Genomic DNA, 18,601 nt, shown 5'->3' with positions numbered 1-18,601 from the left:
GTTGGCAGTTTGAAAACTGGCCTGAACTTCTGAAAGTCTCGAAGCTTGATTGTGTAAAATTCCTACTGTTCACCAGCTGCATTTATGTATAAAAGTTGTTCTATTCAGGTGACTGATTTAACATGTTTGGAAGTGTGTGGCTAGAAAAACATTTTGGGCTCTTAGGTTTTAGTAACCCTTATGGCAGAGTTTCAGAAGACTGTAAGGAAGATTATGTTGTTTAAGTACTCTAAAAATTGAAGCAAATGTCTAATACTTGTAGCATGGTAGTTTAATGTCAGTTCTCTGTAGGATAATGGAATGGATGTTGTAGGTTGACAAACTTTGAAAACTGCAGGCTTTTCTAAATGGTATATGCTGGAATTCAGGCAGGCAAGAACTCAGGATCATAATGATCTGTGCTTTTTAAGAGGTTAGATTTACTAATCATCATGGGTTTTACAGCTTCTGTAAAGCTAGAAGTTTACTTGTCCAGAGAAGTTCATGTAACCTAATAGTGACAGCAGCCATGTGCCTGACTAATTTGAAGCATGGTGTTGAATTCTGTAGTAAAGTGGTCGCCTTAAAATAATCTTGTAACAACCTAGAAAGTTATAAGAAATATATAGTTCTTCTTTATTTCCATTGCTTTTAAGATCTAGTTCCATGTTTAAAGTTAATTCAGTGACCTCCTAACTTCATTTTAAAGCATGAGAAAGATCACATCCTCGGTATGTTTTGTCTTGAATTTAAGAATCTGAAAATGAAAGGATGCTGTTGTATAGCAAAGAAAAGGGAAATTAGCGTGTGCATTCTTATAATGTCATGTATGCAAAGCTGAGGTATTTGAAGAGAGGTCAGACCAATGTTTTGCCTGATGGATAACAGAGACCAGGGTATGGATTTTAATTTGAGTTAAATACCACCAAAGAGTAGAGCCTGGAATACCAGTTGGACCTGGATCTCAGACAAGAAGTACATTCTGTTATAGGAAGAATCGTCCCTCCTTGAAAAGGAATTAAAAAAATACCAAACAGAATACTTTCAAATACATGATTCCCTGGAATTATGGAATCTCTCTTACCTAGTTTTAATGGAACATTTAAAAGATACCGTATCTTCTTTGTATAAAATATAACAAATCAAAATAATTACGGCTTCTATTTCCTGTAGAGAAAGGGTTATGGGTGCCTTTGAAATATGTTGCCTTAATAATAACTTCTGAGGAGAGGTGAAAGCAGCCATTGACAGTCAGACTGTCTGCAATCAAAAAGGAGAAAAATACTAACCAATGAATAACTACATAAAGTACGTTGAGCGCTAAAACATTTCAGGATTGTTCTGTTCTTCCTTTAATTTTAATTATGTTAAATATGTTTTACCTTAGAATCAACTTTTTTGATTGCCACTTTTCTCTACTGTAATTCAATTGGTTGCATGTGTTAATAATATAAAAGAATTTTATACTGTTAAGAAGGCGTAGTAAAGTATTTTAAATTGAATATGCACTTCTACTAAAATCTAAGTATTTCTATGTAAGAGAAGAAAAAATAGCATACTTGTGCAGAAATGTGAGCCATCTGAGTTCTTTTGGGTGTTGATTCTCTTTCTAAGGTAGATAAAAGCACTGTGGGGCAGGGTAAAAATAATTTTTAGAACTAGACAACTGCCACATTATGTGTGTTTAGAAATTTTAAAATTTATGTTCTGTTTTGACTGTGACTCCATCTTTAAATGCTGGTATACTATATCCTTTTATCTCTACAGTTGTCTGTATGTCCTGACTGGGACTGGTCTGTGTGGAGATTTTAACTGTAAATGCTGCATAGAGATGTGAAAAGTGTGCTTGAGCGACTCCTCGATTTTCTTCGTTTTCTTCCAGACTCTCCTGTGTAGCTGTGTTCTGGTCAGTTTGTTTCCTTAGCAGGTAGATACTGGGAGGTGTATGGAAGTGTTGTACCTTTTACAGAATGCATCCGCTTTTGATTTGCATGATCTGACAGTAGTGTGTGTAATCTAGTTAACTTGATTAGCATCAACAGATACTTTTTTTCTTAACCTGATGGGACCCCAGTGGCTGCAACCAGGCATCACTCCTGTTTCCCTGCTCAGACTGTAATTTTTGCACGTCTGAGAACCTTGAGCTCTGTACAGTGCAATTGTTGATACTCCTCAAGTTCTGTTGTGAGCTGCAGATGTGGAGAAATGCCAGCCTTCATTAGGGTTTAATTATGTCAGGGGAACAGATTCCATGTGTAGCCGCCTTGGAGCAGCTATTTCTGGTAACAAGAATGTGCTTGTGCTGAAAAAGATCTCAGTCAAGATCTTCCTCAGTGCTGAGAAACAAGTGATGTTGATGAACTCCCTGTTTGGATGAGTAACCCTTGTCTCATGGTTCTGAGGGGCAGCACAGGGTGTATCTTGTTTTCAGGTTCATGGAAGGCGCAGAAGCCGCTGATGTTACAAGCTAGGAAAATTTGTTTGGGGAGACTGGAGCAGGCAGACATGTCTGGTGAGGCCAGTCAAAGGCAGGTAAGTGCTGGTCTAGCCACACAGACCACTCCTACTAATGAAAATGCAGTGTGTCGTGCCTTGTGGTGCATCTGCTTTAGAGCTGACAAGCAGCCACAGCATTTCAGAAAGGTTGTAACAGTAGAAGATGTGCTCGAGAGTTTTCCTCAGAACTATGCTTGGAAGTAAATGTATGACGTCTTTGTGTATGGTTTTGGAGATGGCTGTGGGACTATCTGTATGGTAGGGCACTGTAACACAGCTACCAATCTGTGAGAAAATACAGGTGGCAGATCAGTTTTCCTTTGAGCCTTTGGAAACTTGTGAGCTGGACTGTGTAGCATTGATTTTCCTTTTTTAATGTGGACTGAATCAGCAGCTTCTCCTTAAAATAGAAGTAGTAAAATGATTTGCAAATGTTAGTAGAAGTTGATGGTTAGGGATGAGATTTGGCTTATTATATGGGCTAAAATGGCAACAGAAAATAAGTAGAAGTGAAGGCTGTCCATGTAGGGAGGAGAAAAAAGTTAATTGTAATCTCTTGTAACTTACACTTATGCATTCCTACTTCTCTTCCTTTGCATCTATTATTTTGTGCCATAGTTCTTGTTTTGTGCCATGGTTCTTGTTTCTTGTGGTTTTTTTTTCCCTGCCATATACCTAAAAGTATACCTAGAAGACTGAATCCGTTGAAGCAGCATTTAATTCCAGGAATGCTTGAAACCAGATTGGCCTTTTTTTTATTGGTGTTTTTGTTTTTTGTTTTTTTTTTTTTTGAGGGGGGGGTTGTTTGGTTAGATGGTGGGGATTTTTTGGGGGTTTTGTTTTGTTTGTTTGTTTTTATACTTTTAGTTGTGACTGTAATCTTTAAATGAAATACCTTTGTTTGTGGGATTTCACTGATCCTTCATGAGTTCTTGCTAAGCTGCAGCCTGTACATGTTCTTGCTTACTTAATTTCTGTGAATGGAAGCAGATACCTGATGTCTTGCTGTCACTCAGAAATAAATAAGAGACAAACTAGCTAGTACTTAAAACCTTTTTCTCACTAATGTAGTCCAGATATCTATATGAGGTCCTTTAAAAGCTTATTGTATTGTAGATAGAAAGTATTAGCTCCGTATTTCTGGTTGGCAGGAACTTGCATGCTCATGACCAAATACTTGGAAATTTTAGCTATCTCATCTCTCTGTCTGTTTCAGCTATTTTGTCTCATCTCTCACATCCTACCGATTGTCTTTGACAATGGCTTTCTCAGAGAAGGACTTGGAACCAAGTAATTGTCAAAAAACCACATAGTAAAGTACAACTCTAATAAAAATAAAAATTTAAATAATATCTATTTAAAGGTGTTTCCTTTTCTTAGTATAAAAACAGATGAAGGGTTGTGGTTTGGGTGTGTGTAATCCAGTGTTTTCAGTAATTGTTATTACAGTTGCCAGGCAGTGGTACATTTTTAAGTAAATGAAAGGCAAGCAAGTTCTGTATCCTGTCTATCCTGATTTTTGAGCTTAATTCAGGTACAGCTCCTTTGGAACTTGTGAAATAAAATGAATTAAAGGAGGATCAGATCTTTTAATTCTGTGCTGAACCATGATTGCTTTTCATAAGGAAACATCCTTAGCTTTAAATTCTCAGGTAGTAATGAGTCTCTCAGAACAAATGCATTTGCTAATTGAGTGACAGAAATTACAGGGTTTCAGCACTGTTTCTGTACCATTTCCATGAGTTGAAACAGAATTCTGTGACTCAGCTGAGGAAGCTGATGAGGCTGACAGACTAGCTGGACTTCGCTGTCTTCTCTTTAGCTTGGTATTCCTTAAAGCTGCGTATTTACTGAAAAGCCTTCTGTCACATTCTAGGAAACTCTTCATCTTTTCTTATAGTCATCTCAACATCATCCGGATGCTTCTGTGTACCTGACACAACCTGTGGATTGATTGTGTAAAAGAATTCAAAAACCTAGAATTTAAGTCGCTTGAAAACTTTGCTTCCTGTAACAAAATTGATGTTTTAAGGAGGGAAAGCTGATGGGGAATTCAGTGAATCCTCTGTCTGCCTTGTATCCAAGATAGTTGTATTGAGATTCTGCTATACTGGCCTAGAATGTAGCTGGAGTAAAACTTCTACAGCTGGAAAGGTTTGATCAAGTCTTTATGTCTTTATATGTAGACAGAAGAGGAAAGTCCAAGAGTTTTTTTGACACATGTGTTCTTACTCTGTAAATAAGGCCTGAGGCTGCCTTATTTACCCTGAAGGTAGCCATGCCCCACAGTTCACTGGATCATATAATTTGATTCTGTCTACATTTATTTATATTGCACTAATAATGGTTCTTAAGGGAATGGAAAGGGTATTGGGCTTGCTGGGCTGATCTTTTTTTCTTTCTTTTTGGTAGGTTAGATCTAATCCCTCTTTGTTCAGACAGAAAAAGATAGTCTTCATTGCTATAAAAATATCACTAGTGTAAAGATAATTTGAATTCGGAATTCATCACTGGGAAGCCAGAATTTTTTACTGTATTCTCTAGGACAGTTCTGCCCTTTTACACAGAGGAGAAAGAATGGTAAATTACAAACAGCCGTGAACTTGGTAGAGATTCACTTTTTCATAGTTGTACTTCTAACAGAGATTTACATTAGTTTTGCATTGTAATACTAATTTTAAATGCTGTGATACTCTGACGCTGCTTATGTGCTACTTAAATTTTTCATTCTCCTTTGAAAATTGATTTTATTTGATTGATTTTAATCATGATTTGAGTATCACAGTAACAACTCCAGCATTCAAAGTTTTAGATTATCTGTCTTCTAATTAAAGATGCAAGACCTAATAACTAAGGAATAAACCCAGCAGTAATGTGCCAAAAATGACACCAGAGTGAAAGAAAACTACAAATTTCCTTAGTTTAACTGTTAATAGGACTGTTACTTAGGAAGCTTAATTATTTTGATGGTGACAACAGTCAGTTTTATTCCCTCAACCGCTTATGATCTGGGATTTGTGATGTAGTTTTTAAAGTGCTTTTGGTCTTATGTGTCTCATCGTTGCACTTCACTGCAGCAGTTGCCTGCAGTTCCTTGTCAAGATGTTTTTCTAGTGCTTTTGGTTAATTTTGTCTGTTTGGGCTATAATATCTGTTAACCTTCATCTGGCAGCAAATGCATGGTTTCCATGTGTGTATTGCCTCTATTTCTTGTGCAGGCAGGGCTTCAGTGTTAGATGGGGAGAAGGATCTGTTCCTCTTCTAATCAGAGCATTCCTCATCTCCAGAGTGCTAAAGTATTTATGATATCTGGACTGTCTGCATTGAAGATTACTGAATGGTTTTTCTTGCTCAGGCATATATTTTAGCTTTGAATAAGATGTAAATTGGAAGGGGAGAAAAGTGTGTTTTGAGTGCTCTTAAATGCTGCTAATTCTAGATCTGTCTACTATTAACAAACATTGTGAGTTCTTGTGTGGAGGGCAATATTGTGCATGCTGTTTTTCTGCTTTATAGTTACTGTAAGTGTTCACAGTTTTTCAGCCTCATTATTATGAATCAATATCTGTATGTGTGCATGTGGTGGATGTTAATGTCACTTTCCAGGTGCTGCTTTTGCTGACTGGCAAGAAATAAAAGTTTCACAGCTTTTTTATTTAAAGCTGTTTTGGGTGAGCTTACTTAGCACATGGCAGCAGAAGCAATGAGGTTTCCCTGGCAGGTTGCAGTTCAGAAAAGAGAGTTACTAGTATAGGAGAACTCCTTCAAACTGGGCATCGCATATGCTGTTAAATTCTCAGAAATTTCCTACCATAGGGGCTCTTCAGAGAAAAAAAAAATTAAAGTGGTTCTCAGTCATCTGTTGGCTAAAAGACTATGTTGGTTTTTTTTAGAGGTAGCTTGTATTTGTTTGTCTTGTTGAGATCTGTACACAGGAAACATTGGTGTATTGCTGAAGTCAGGAAAAAAGAAGTGCTTTATGAAATTCCTCAGAGAGTGTGCCAAGATTTCCACTTGAGGTGGGATGCGTTTGAAAATTCAGTCAGAGGTCTCTGTATTCCTCATGTCCTTTGGAGTAATGTGTAAGTATGTTAAGAGAATAGCTGTTTTTCATGGAAGACACGGGTAAATGTGGCTGAAGTATTTTAAGGAAGACAAAACTATTTTGCTCACACAGATAATAAAATGAAATTATTATTATTAATAACAACATTATTTATATTTTTAATAGAATTCTAATATAATAATAATAATAATTTGTATTATTATCCTTTCAAAAGGAAACATGCTTCTTATAAATGAAATAATTAATTACCAAAAAAATTATATGTATGTATATAAGTACCCCTCATGAAAATAACAGGCTAGGTGTGGTGGGGGCAAGTAGCAGATCTGAGACAAGGCCCAGATAGCAGATCTGAGACAAGGCCCCTTAGATCAGCAGCACCTGGGGCAGTGTGAGACAGTTAAGATTTTGAGAGCCAGGGTAGGGTAAGAACCATCTCCTCTGCTCAGAGTCTGCCAGAGGCCACCTGGGTACTGCCTCCCTTTTGACTCCCTGGTACAGGGATGATACTGGTAGGAAGTGATGGCCAGCCTCAAGGAACACAGCTGCAGAACCAGGGCTGCTTCAGCTAGGAGGAGGATGGCATCAGGCTATGGGATGGGGGAGATGCAGCCAGATCCTCACAGTAGTGTGTGACGGGAGGGAGGGTTAGAGGCACCTGAGACATGCTGAAACAGGGAAAATTAAAACTGACTATAAGGAAGAAACATTTTTCCTGCAAGAACAGTCCAGCACTGGCGTTCAGGCCCAGACAAGTCTTTGAGCTTATCAAACACCAATAAGGATAAAGGCCTGAGAAACCTGGTCTTAGCTCAGAGCTGCCTGTGCTGTGGGCCGGGTTGGACTGGAGACCTGCTGTGGTCCCTTCCTGAGTTACCATGTTACCCTCTATGTGACAGAAAAGTGTGTGTGCACCTGTGTGTGTGTAGTCTTGGTTTCACGTGGCACACAGCTTTGTTCTGAGACAGTAACTATAGGATATAGACCTAGCAAGAGTGTGAGCTTTTATTCAAGTCGGCATTAATCTGTGGAAATGTGATATATAATGCTCTTGTAAACTCTTAAAGTAGTAATAATAATAGTAATAATAATAACAATAATAATAGTTTCCTTTTTGCCTATGTATACAAGAAATCAAATAATTATTCATCTGGACTTGGGTAAAAGATAACAAAACAAATTGGAATCTGAATACTCAGGCTTTCAACCTTTTCTTACTGCATATCTTTTTCTGAGTAGAACTTGACATGCCTGTTGTGGTCTTGGTCTGAGATGACAGTCTACCCTTTGATGGTGTTTAAAAATAGTAGAGAAAAATTATTAAACTTTGAATTTTATGGTGCTTAAGAAATATATAGATTTATTAATTTTTTTCTTCTTTACAGAAAGGAAGGTAGTTTAACCTTCACAAAGTTAGTTGCAGTAGTAATCGACCTCTGGTTTTTCTGTTGTGCAGATTCATCCATCAAGTCGTGTGTGCAAAGCTAAGAGTGCTTACAGAGCACTTTCCCAAATGTTTGATTATCAGTGCATAGCTGTTGTTCCAGGTAATTAATATGGAGCTATAGTATCATTCAGAGGAGTACTGTGTCTATATTTCCAAGGCCGGATAACCTCTCTTGCTTATATTATCTTTTGTCTGTGGCATTTTAGGTAGGTTATGGATTTTTGTTAGCTTGCAGGAAATAAAGTGCTTTTCGCAGGTCTGGTGGGAAAGATCAGGCAGACCTCGTATTTGCTTGAGGAAAGTGCTGCTAAGAATAAATAACTAATAAGTGGGTGTCCTGATTTGAAAGACAAGTGTCTAAGGATGGCAGGAGCCTCCCTTGGCTCATGGAAAATGTAGACCTCCTCCCTCCAGATTATTGTAATTGTGAAGTTAACGGGTTGTCAGGTCCAGCTATGAGAACAGGAGCAGCGGTTCTTTGCTGGTGTGTGTAACAAGGCCAACAACCAACACCAACTCTGGCATTAGCAGCAAACAGCACCAGGAGCCCCGTGAGCCCTTCCCGGCCGCGGGCGCTTTCCCCGCCGGGGCAGTTCCGGTCCCAGCCGGCAGGGGGCGCTGGCGGCTCCCGGCGGGCAGGGCGGGGGCGCCGATTCCCCCGCGCCTGCAGGGGGCGCTGTGGCGGAGCTCGGGGAGCGGGCGGGGATGGCGGCTGGGCCGAGCCGGGAAGGGATGGAGGCGAGGCCTCGCTTCACAAACCCCTGCGGCAGCCGAGCCCGGCGCCCCTGCAGGCGCTCTTGGAAACAGCAAGCTGGGATGGCAGAAATCTGGGGGCAGTAGATGAGGTGTGTGAGAAGCTCCGGAGCTGTGGCTGCAACCGTGGGAGGTCGCGGCAGGTGGGGGCTGCAGGGCCACAGGGCAGTGAAAGCTTGGAGCAGTGCTGAAGAAGCGGGGGCGGGACAGTGGGGCTCGGGGCTCCAGCAGGGCCGAGAGGGGCGAGCTCGAGATCCCCACGGCAGAAGAAGGCAGGATCGAGCCGGGTTCCAGCGGCAGCAGGGAATTCCTTTGCCCAAAACAGCAGCTCCCAGAGCCCTCCTCCGGAGCCGAGCGAGAGAGCCCGGCCAGCCACTGCCCTCTGCGCCTTTACCTGCCCAGTTCCCAGGTATCTCCGCCCTTTGGAGAGAAACCCCCCAGATTAAAAAGTGCCGCCAGATGCCTGAGCTTGGCCACTTCTTTGTTTTTCTTAAGTACCCATAAGTACCTAGTAGTTACTGTTTCTTAGCAACTTAGGGGAAAAATTCTATAGGTAAGAAGGAACAAAAGAAAAGAAACCTAAACCCCAACTGTGGGATTTAGTTGTCTTCCAGGTACCATGTATAAGCAGGGATTTGATAACTTCTGGCCCCCGGTCTTAATGGGTGTTCTTTAATTCACTATCCTAAAGACTGATCATTAAAGAATAAAATGAATGTTATTGACTCAGAACCTTACTTTTCTTGAAGCTTATTGGGACTGAGGTGTCGTAAGGACATTCATTCAAATCAGATGTCTAAGTCAACCTATTTTGAAACAACGAAGAATTTTTTTAGATTTCAAAATAAATAATGTTATTGTTTTCAAAATTAAAACCTTGAATTTAATTTATAGGAGGTAAGGCAAACTGTTTTTACTAAAAAGTGTTTTTTAGTAAGATGCTTTTAGTAAATCTTAACATTTTCTCCTCATCCCTTCAAAGTACTGAACCCTGAAAGTTTTGGGATATCAGTAGTTCAACTCAAGCTGAGAGAATTCTTTGAATCAGAAAATTTTTACATGTGGAACTATGGAAGCTGTAACTCAAAGGATAGTGATGGGTCTCCCAGGTGGTTTATAGCTGTATTTTGTATCCTTTGTAATCTCTTTGAGACATGTCAGTGATATTGTCTGTCCATAAAACTCATTATGTTGCAAACATCTATTAAGACTTCTGAAACAGGATAATGAATTTCAGCAATTATGAGTACTTTTATTGTCATAAAAATTATGGTATTTGATACCTTATTTGACTTGAGGAATCTTGTAGCTGATTTTTGCCTTCTTTTCTAAAAACATAATTAAGTTTAAGATATATTAGGATACACGTGATAAAATTTCAGGAAGTTGATCGTTATCCTGTGTTTATATGTAACTTCACTTCTTTTGACCAGCACTACCCTTTTTCTGGGAGTAGACAGTGACACTGTGCCACAAGTCAGCTGCTAATTGAATGCAGCAAATTTCGGGTAGATTTTTTAACCAGGCTCTTATATTATCCTAATTCAGTCTATGTAGAAAAGAGTGAAAATTTTATAATTGACTTCCATGAACCTTCCATGAAAGCATTGAAGGACCTTCCCAGCCTCACCATTCACGAGACTCTGACAGTCACGGTCCCACCAACTGGGACTGTCACTGCTGGGACTGAAGCCCCTTCATGGTGGTCACTTCAGTGACCTGACAGGTCCCCACCTGACTCTTACACATTCGCACAGGCTCAGGTTTCCCGGCCTATTTGACCCCAGGTTTCCCACAGCAGAGGCTTGGATGTTTCTTTCCACAAAGCCATTTATCCACAGTGCTGTAACACAGAAACAGCTCAAGCTCTGAGCCTCTGAGGAGGAAGCCTGAACAAAGGAACCCCATGGCTCTTACTCCCTCACAGTCTAAGTGTGCCAAAGTCTCACTTTCCCTCCCGGAGTCTTTGGCTCCAGCCTTGTCACAGTGTTCATCCTGTCTATCCACCTGGCTAGTGCCAGCATCTTCATGTCCTGTGTTATGTAAAGAGCTGGCACTTACCAGCCTCTTCCCTGGGGCTCCTGCCACCCAGAGCTCAATCTGCAGCTCACACGGTAGGCTGCAAACTGAGCAACCTGCACCGAATGTATTCCTCTGGAATCCAAGGAGGATTACAGCAGAAGGACCTTTCAAAGAGTTGTTGCACCTTGACATTCTCACCCGTTTTGTGGGCTAGAAGTAGAAAGCTGTCCAGTGTTTTTGCTTTCTTATCATATGCTGTGTGGGGGTGGGAGAGTGTTTGGTTTATTACCTCTCGTGCATACCAACACATACACCTGTAATCTTCCCATTCTTTCCTAATGCTTTGGAAGTCTTAGCTGGAAAAGACCTTATCTTGTCATTGAAGTGTTAGTAACACCTTCATTAGCTGGAAAAAAACAGACTGAGTTTTTTCATAGTTATTTTGAAAAGGGATTGGTTTGTGTACAACATACTTACAGGTCCACCTAATGTATCTATTAGCTATTACTTTACAACTGTGATTTTTTTAAAAGAACTCCTGTGTTTAAAGGGCTGAAACATTAGATGTAACAAAAACAGGGAATGTTCACTGAACTGGAAGCTGCACCCTCTGGATTTCCTGTGGAATTATAGTGCAAGTGACTCACACCTTGGCTTGCCTGCCTGTCAGCTTTTCTGATAGAGAGCAACTAAAATTGCTGTTGCTTCTCATCACAGGATGTTCTTCCCACTGCTCTGCACAGAGCTCATTTAGTCAGCGAAGTGCCACCTGAGCTTCCCGCCTCAGTTTACTAGATTTGATCCAAGTTCTATTTCACATCCACATTAATTTTTTTAGTTTTTAGAATTTTTTAGAATTTTTAGTTTTTAGAATTTTTTAGAATACCAACCAAACAGTGTCACTGTAGGACACAAAAGACTCCAGATACTTCAGAAGGCAAAAGTGTAGAATTTTTTTAGTTGGCAATTGACACATGCTTATATAGATCCTTCAAGTTAGCAGTCTTCCAATAGGTACCTTTTCTTTTAGTACCTACCACTAAGTCAAAAGCTAGAGCTGTATTTTATTTATGGATATATGTCTTGATTTAGGTAGCTAAAAGGACATTTCATGTCCTCTTTATGACACTTACGCATCTTAAAAACATAAGACAAGGTTCCAAATAGCCAAAGCTGATTTATAAAAATAAAACCTTATGAGCTAGATAGGCCTGTTTCTGTTCCCTGCATATTTTTTATTACTGGCAGACCTTTCTAGAAATCATATAACCTTTCGAGATTTTTTACTGAAAGTTAGCAAGGCTGAGATGTCCCACTAGTCTCAATGTGATCATGGTTATGAATATTAATGTCTTCTCCATGTTTTAGGAAAGAAGCTATCTTAACTGATTATAGGTAGATTCCAGAGAGGTAACCGTATTGTATCTAGTTGTGTGATTCTCTAGGGAGAAGAAACAGGTGCTTCAGATGTACTGCACCCTAAGAGTGCAGCTAAATTTCTTAAATTAGTTTTTTAAAAGTGCGTAGGGTGACTAGCTCATCTGAAGATGTCGTGCTGAAGAAGTATTGAATGCACGTAGCTGTCGTGTCTGAGCAACTGCAGACTGCTGTGACAGGACTAAATCTGCTGTTTTACATTATGGCATCCTTCCTTTGCGTCATGTTAGTGGTCTGTGGGGAGATTAGTGGTCTGTGGGGAGAGTGCTGCAGCAAAGGTGAAATATTTCTGTCGTCTCTGCCATGTTTCAGTTCTTGGCAAAAATTAGCTCTTCTAATATGCCAGCATTATTGCAATACTACTGCAGGGCATACAAGCATCTCCAGAGGGCTTGTTTGGAAATGATGCTTCCACAAAGAGTTTGTTCATGGAAGGGAGAAGTGCAGCCCCCAAGGGTGCTGTTATTGGTTGCTGCTGTTTGAGATCATTTGCATGAGAGATCATACTGTTGTGCTCTTAACCTGACTGCAGAGCTGAGTCAAATGTTTGTCTGCTGGGAAGGAAGGGTACATTTTGTTGCTTCTGTTTATTAACTCCATTTTTTTTTATTGGCAGTAATGTCAGAGGGTTTTGTGTTTTGGTTTTTTTTTTGTTTTGTGTTTTTGTTGGTTTTTTTTTTTTTTTTGTTTTTTTTGTTTTTTTTTTTGTTTTTTTTCTTTCCAGTTGTGATAGACAAAATGTCAGCAGAATAAGTGACCTACTCTCCAAAACTTGCCATGAACCATTTGGTTGGACCACCTGAGGGGGAGATCAGTGAAGAGCCAGCAAATGGAGCAGTGAATGAGTCAGTGGAGGCTGACCTGGAGCACTCAGAGGTGGAAGAGGAACAGAGGTATGCAGCTCGCTACCCAAGGCACACCAGCAGCAGCCACGTGGGCCTGTCTGGGCAGGAGGAGGAAAGCATGTTAGCTCGGTCAGCCAGCACTGAGAGTGGTTTCCACAATCACACGGATACTGCAGAAGGGGATGTGATAGCCACAGTGGAGGACAGTTATGACATTGAAAGAGTCCAGGAAAATGAGGATGAGAGTGCATATGCAGTGCAGTACAGGCCTGAGTCCGAGGAGTACACGGAGAATGCCGAGGCTGAGCATGGAGAGGCCATTCATAACCGAACATTGCCCAATCACTTACATTTCCATTCCATTGAGCACGAAGAAGCCATGAATGCAGCCTACTCGGGTTACGTCTACACGCATCGCCTCTTCCACCGAGGAGAGGATGAACAGTATGCCGAGGCTTATGCTGACTATGGACTGCAGGAGCATGTGTATGAGGAAATAGGAGATGCACCAGATCTTGATGTCAGGGAGGGCATCCAGCAGTATGAGCGGGAGAGGGAGGAAGCCGACAATTACCGCAAGGAGGCACTTGGTGCCCGTCTTCATCATTATGATGAACGGTCTGATGGAGAGTCTGACAGCCCTGAAAAGGAAGCAGAGTTTGCACCCTACCCAAGAATGGATAGTTATGAACAAGAGGAGGACATTGATCAGATTGTAGCAGAGGTGAAGCAGAGTATGAGCTCCCAGAGCTTAGACAAAGCAGCTGAAGACATGCCAGAGTCAGAGCAGAGTTTGGAGCATGGTCAAGCTCTTGTCAGTGGTGGGCATGAAAGTAATGGCCAGCTCACATCTGGTTCTCGAGTTACATCTGGCTCAGAAGAATCTGTACAGAGGTACAGCAAGGAAAAAAGAGATGCTATTTCACTGGCCATCAAGGATATTAAAGAGGCTATTGAGGAGGTGAAGACAAGGACCATCCGTTCTCCTTACACCCCTGATGAACCTAAGGAGCCTATCTGGGTGATGCGGCAGGACATCAGTCCATCCAGGGATTCTGACGACCAGAGGCCACTAGATGGAGATGTGAGTACATAAAGCTTTCACCTCTCAGGTTATCTGTCTCTAATTCTTTTAACTGTGACATGCATGGCAGTGAAGGAGTGAGTCTCTGTGTCGCTTCTATCTCATTCTTCTATGTCTCATTCTTCCAAAAGTGCTTAGTCTGGAGAGCATAACGGAAGTAAACATGCATTAACAAGTAGCCAGGTTTTCTTTCTTTAACACTGCTGACACCAGGTATGCTGTACAAGAATTTGTCACATGAAGCTCTTTCTGTGTCTTTTCTGAAACAAATGATAAATATTTTTTATTTACCTTAATGTATTTTAGAATACCAACCAAACAGTGTCACTGTAGGACACAAAAGACTCCAGATACTTCAGAAGGCAAAAGTGTAGAAAAAGAAGGCTCCTTATTTTCTAATTCTTACTACCTTTTATAAGGTGTTCCGATACAACATGATTGGTGAATAGGAATGACACCTCTTCTAATACCACTGGTTAAACTAGAGAAACAGAAAACACCAGCTGGACAAAGATTGTTTGGAGAAAGGATAGTTGTTTACCAAGATTGTTTTGAGAAAAAGCTTTCCTGAGAAACTTTTCCTTGAGAAAATGTTAGCAGCTGCTAAGCAGGCTAAAATCTCTCAAGCCCACAAAACAGTTTTCTACTGTTGATCTTTGTGCTTTCGTTAACTCTTAATTTTCTGTTTTGTGTTCTGTCACATAACAGTCCCAACAATTCTGTCAGAAATCTGGTACTATTCTTTATGATGGTATTATAGATCAGATTCATATTCTAGAAAAGTTCCATATTAACTTGCAGTCTCTAGAAATATGTTATGAACCTCAGTGTATGACATTATTACTGTGAAGTTTATTTACAGCAACCTGAGTATTGAAGGCACTTGCTCAGATTTAAGCATTTCTGGCATTTCTGAAATTGTGTGCTTTTGGCATGAGGTTTAACTTGCATCAGGGTTGTCTACCAGTTTGTGATTCCAGATGTCTTTAAGATAATTTTTACTTCAAGTTTTTTTTTTTTTTTTGTATTATTTAGTAAAATAAACTCATTAACAACTGTTAAATGGGTTAAATATATGCTTGAAAGATATGGTAGGCTAAATTTAGTGACCAAGAATTCTCTATTACATGTTCCTGCGTTATTACTTAAAGGGCAAGTACCTGTAAGCATTGCTCCATTCCTCTTTATTGCTGTGGAATGTTTTTTGTGACCTTTTGGGTTTGGTTTTTTTTTTGTGTGTGTGTGTGTGTGTTGGGGGGGGGGGGGGGGGGAGAACAGCGGAAGTAGAACTTCTTGTGTGTTATTTTGGTATTTTAGACTGAATTATTGTAACATTTTAGGAATGCATAAGAACTATTCAAGACATCTCAGTTACTGCAAAGGGAATTCAGATGGTGAAAAAAGATCACATGCCAGGTAGATTTATGACAGACTTCTGATTTGTTTATCTGTCTTCAAAATGAGGAAGGTTAATATTCTACAAATTGAAAGAGATTTTTGGAGCATGGTGTTTGGGATGCTGAAAAAACATGCAAGCTGATTGAGACATATAGCTTCTAAGATTTTATTTTTCCTGCAAAACCATTGGAAACACAGTGATGAGTGTGTTGTGGGTTTTTTTTTTCTTGATAGTTAATAGAAAATGTAACTGAACCTTAAAGCCCAAACAATCATATTGCAGAAGTTACTTCTACAAATATTTTTAAAGTTACGTCTGTTACAGAGTTGATTTGCAGTCATGTGAGGGAAGAAATCTTCCCGGATTATTTTGTGTGGGAAACCATTATTTTTAACTTAACTTTAGAAGTTTCCAAAACTAAAATTATTTCTGTCTCCATTTTCAAATAGGTCACATTACTCCTTTTCTTCACATTTTGTTTGCAGTATTGTCTGTAAATTACTGTCTTTGATCTTGGAGGGTCGAAGAACTTCCTGTTGCTTCCTAACTGATTGTAACACTGAGTACCGGGATGGTCTTGGTGACATTAGGTTGAGAATCCTGAGAGCACCAAGTTATTCCTGAAGGTGCTTCCCCTGCTGTCTAAAATCCAGGTGCATCTTGCAAAATTGAACTTTTCTGAGATGTGCTGATATGACTCAGCCTGGTATGCTCATATAATGAACAAAACAGGTGTTTTTATTGGTCTCTGTATACATTAAATATTGAAGTACATAGAGATTCCCATTTTGCACCAAAAATTTAATTTCTCATTCAGTATTTTTTGTACCATGTCAGATAAGAACCTGACTGAAATTTCCAGGGCTGGCTGAAATCAAAAGAGTGATGTATAATGATAGTTAGTATAGCTCAGTGAAGAGAGAAACAATGGCTGTAGGTGTACAAAGAGTCAGTGTTTTGGATGGCAGAAATGAATTACACAAATAATTCAGAAGATCTAAAGCAGATTGAGGAGACTTGTAGAAGGGATTTAGGACTGAGTGGGAATTTTGTTTTTCCCTGAAAAAGAGGTATGTATTTGCTTTACTGGATTCTTTAATTTAGATGGCAACTCAAAAACTGTCTACTTTATTTAATAAAGCATTCCTAGAACTGCTTAGCTGTATATTGGGCAAAAGTAGCTTGTGTTGACTAAGTGACTATAAGTGGTCAGTGTAATAAAACTATAGCTGAAGCCCCTTCATCTAATTGTAAGTTGTTCTTCTGTCTCCCTCAAGAAAAAAGCAGGATCTCAGATGTGGGCTTTTCAGTGTAACCAGTATATGCCAGAGATGTTTTTCAGTCTGATTTATAGCATTGACCTGGAAATATGAGTGTTTTTACCTTCAGGCAGACACGATACTTTCTTGTCCCAGAAGTATCAAATTACTGCAGATAAATAATGCAAATTGTATGCTTTTTTTTTTGCCTTCAGTTATTTTGCAAGTCTGCTTTGAAAATTATCCTCAAATTGTTTTTTAGCAAAACAATTTTCTTTTAGAGACAGAACTTACCTGAAAATATCTCTAATAATACTGTCTTCTTAATCATATGATATTGAAACTTGTAAGACTTCATTAGATACAAACAACAGTCACTTTTTATTTAGCTAGAAGCTCTCCACTTGAGACCAGTGAAGCCAGAAGAATGATTTGTGGTTGAGGCTCATTAAATAGAACAGCTTTCTTTGCCTTTTTTTCCGAGGAAGGTGGCTGTTACCCCCCAGTCCTGAGCATTTGGTTAATACAGTCACAGCAGAATGCTTGGTATGATGCCATTTGGAAGTGTCCAGAGACTATTTTAAGAAGCTAACAATTCAGAAGTACTCAGCTAACCTGCAGCTAGGTGTAATTTGGGGCTGTTAGGAAAGACGTGGAATGAGTGTGATGGTAGGAAAGATAGAGATCACTGTATATGTGTGTACTGAAGATGTCCTGATTCCAATTCTATTCACAGGTTAATCTACCAGGATTATCAGTCATTCCTGAGTTTATTCTCAAACATTCTCAAGAGGAATATTTGGTCAGATGTATGAGAAAAGTAAATTGCTCACTGCCCATGGATGATCTGTTGTAATAAACTATAGTAGTCCTATGGTGTAGGAGGCAGGTAGCAGACTGCTGTGAATAAATAAATAGTTTAAAGAGGTACTTGTTTAATATTTTACAATGGAGAATATTAGCTGCCATGTGCTTTGTGCACCCTGGTTTAATGATGCATGCTTTCACTTTCATCAGGGGTGGTCTGGACAGTGAGTTTGTGGGGAAGGTGTTGTACTTGTGTATTTGATAAAAGCTGAAAAATCCTCAGTGTCTTTTGAATAAAGGTAGTATTTTTTAATATTTGCCACACAAATGAGATCCATACAATTGACCTATATTTCCAAGGGCTGTTTATCAGAAACCTTTTAAACCAAAGCAGACCATCATTTGGATATGGCCTCATGAGGATCTCTTTTTCAAATATAATAGCAGTTAGAGCTGCACAGCTGCAAGAAGCGTGAGATCAGGAAACTGACTCTTGATGGAAAAGGCTGTGGAACAGCGTTGTTGATTCTTTTGTGGAACAAGATTGTGTTTTCTGACTGTGAAATTGAGAGACCTTGTTCACCCATAAAATCATGGAATCATAGCATGGCTAGGGTTGGAAGAGGCTTTAAAGATCATCTAGTCCAACCCCCTGCCATGGGCAGTGACACATCCCACTAGACCAGGTTGCTCACAGCACCATTCAGCCTGGCCTTGAACACTTCTAGGGATGAAGCAGCTACATCTTCTGTTGTCAACATGTTCCAGTGCCTCACCACTCTCAAGTAAAGAATTTCTTCCTAGTATCTGATCTCTACATTCCCTCTTTCAGTTTGAAGCCATTGCCCCTTTTCCTGTCACTACCTGCTCTTGCATGCAATCTCTCTCCAGCTTTCATTTAGGCACCCTTCAGGCACTGGAAGGCTGCAGTTAGGTTACCTGAGGCCTCTGTTTTCTAGGCTGAACAATCCAAATTTTCTCAGCCTTTTCATCATACTGAATAAAGT

General features: G+C 39.8%; 1 protein-coding gene across 3 annotated transcripts in view; it reads left to right on the top strand.

The window, feature by feature from the left end:
- APBA1 (amyloid beta precursor protein binding family A member 1) overlaps positions 1 to 18,601 on the top strand; it is an 88,712-nt gene that overhangs the window by 30,693 nt on the left and 39,418 nt on the right. For 2 of the 3 annotated variants that reach the window (XM_066339944.1, XM_066339942.1), the window contains exon 2: positions 12,925 to 14,129. In XM_066339944.1, coding sequence (XP_066196041.1) covers positions 12,978 to 14,129 — 1,152 coding nt within the window. In that variant the 5' untranslated portion in view covers positions 12,925 to 12,977. Of the gene's footprint in view, positions 1 to 12,908; positions 14,130 to 18,601 lie in introns of those variants that run through there. The other variant, XM_066339943.1, reaches the window with a different exon arrangement.

Source organism: Sylvia atricapilla, chromosome Z, assembly GCF_009819655.1.
Source record: "Sylvia atricapilla isolate bSylAtr1 chromosome Z, bSylAtr1.pri, whole genome shotgun sequence".
NCBI classification, from domain to species: Eukaryota; Metazoa; Chordata; class Aves; order Passeriformes; family Sylviidae; genus Sylvia; species Sylvia atricapilla.
Note: the sequence above shows the minus strand (reverse complement) of the source record. Positions and strands in the feature narration are given on the sequence as shown.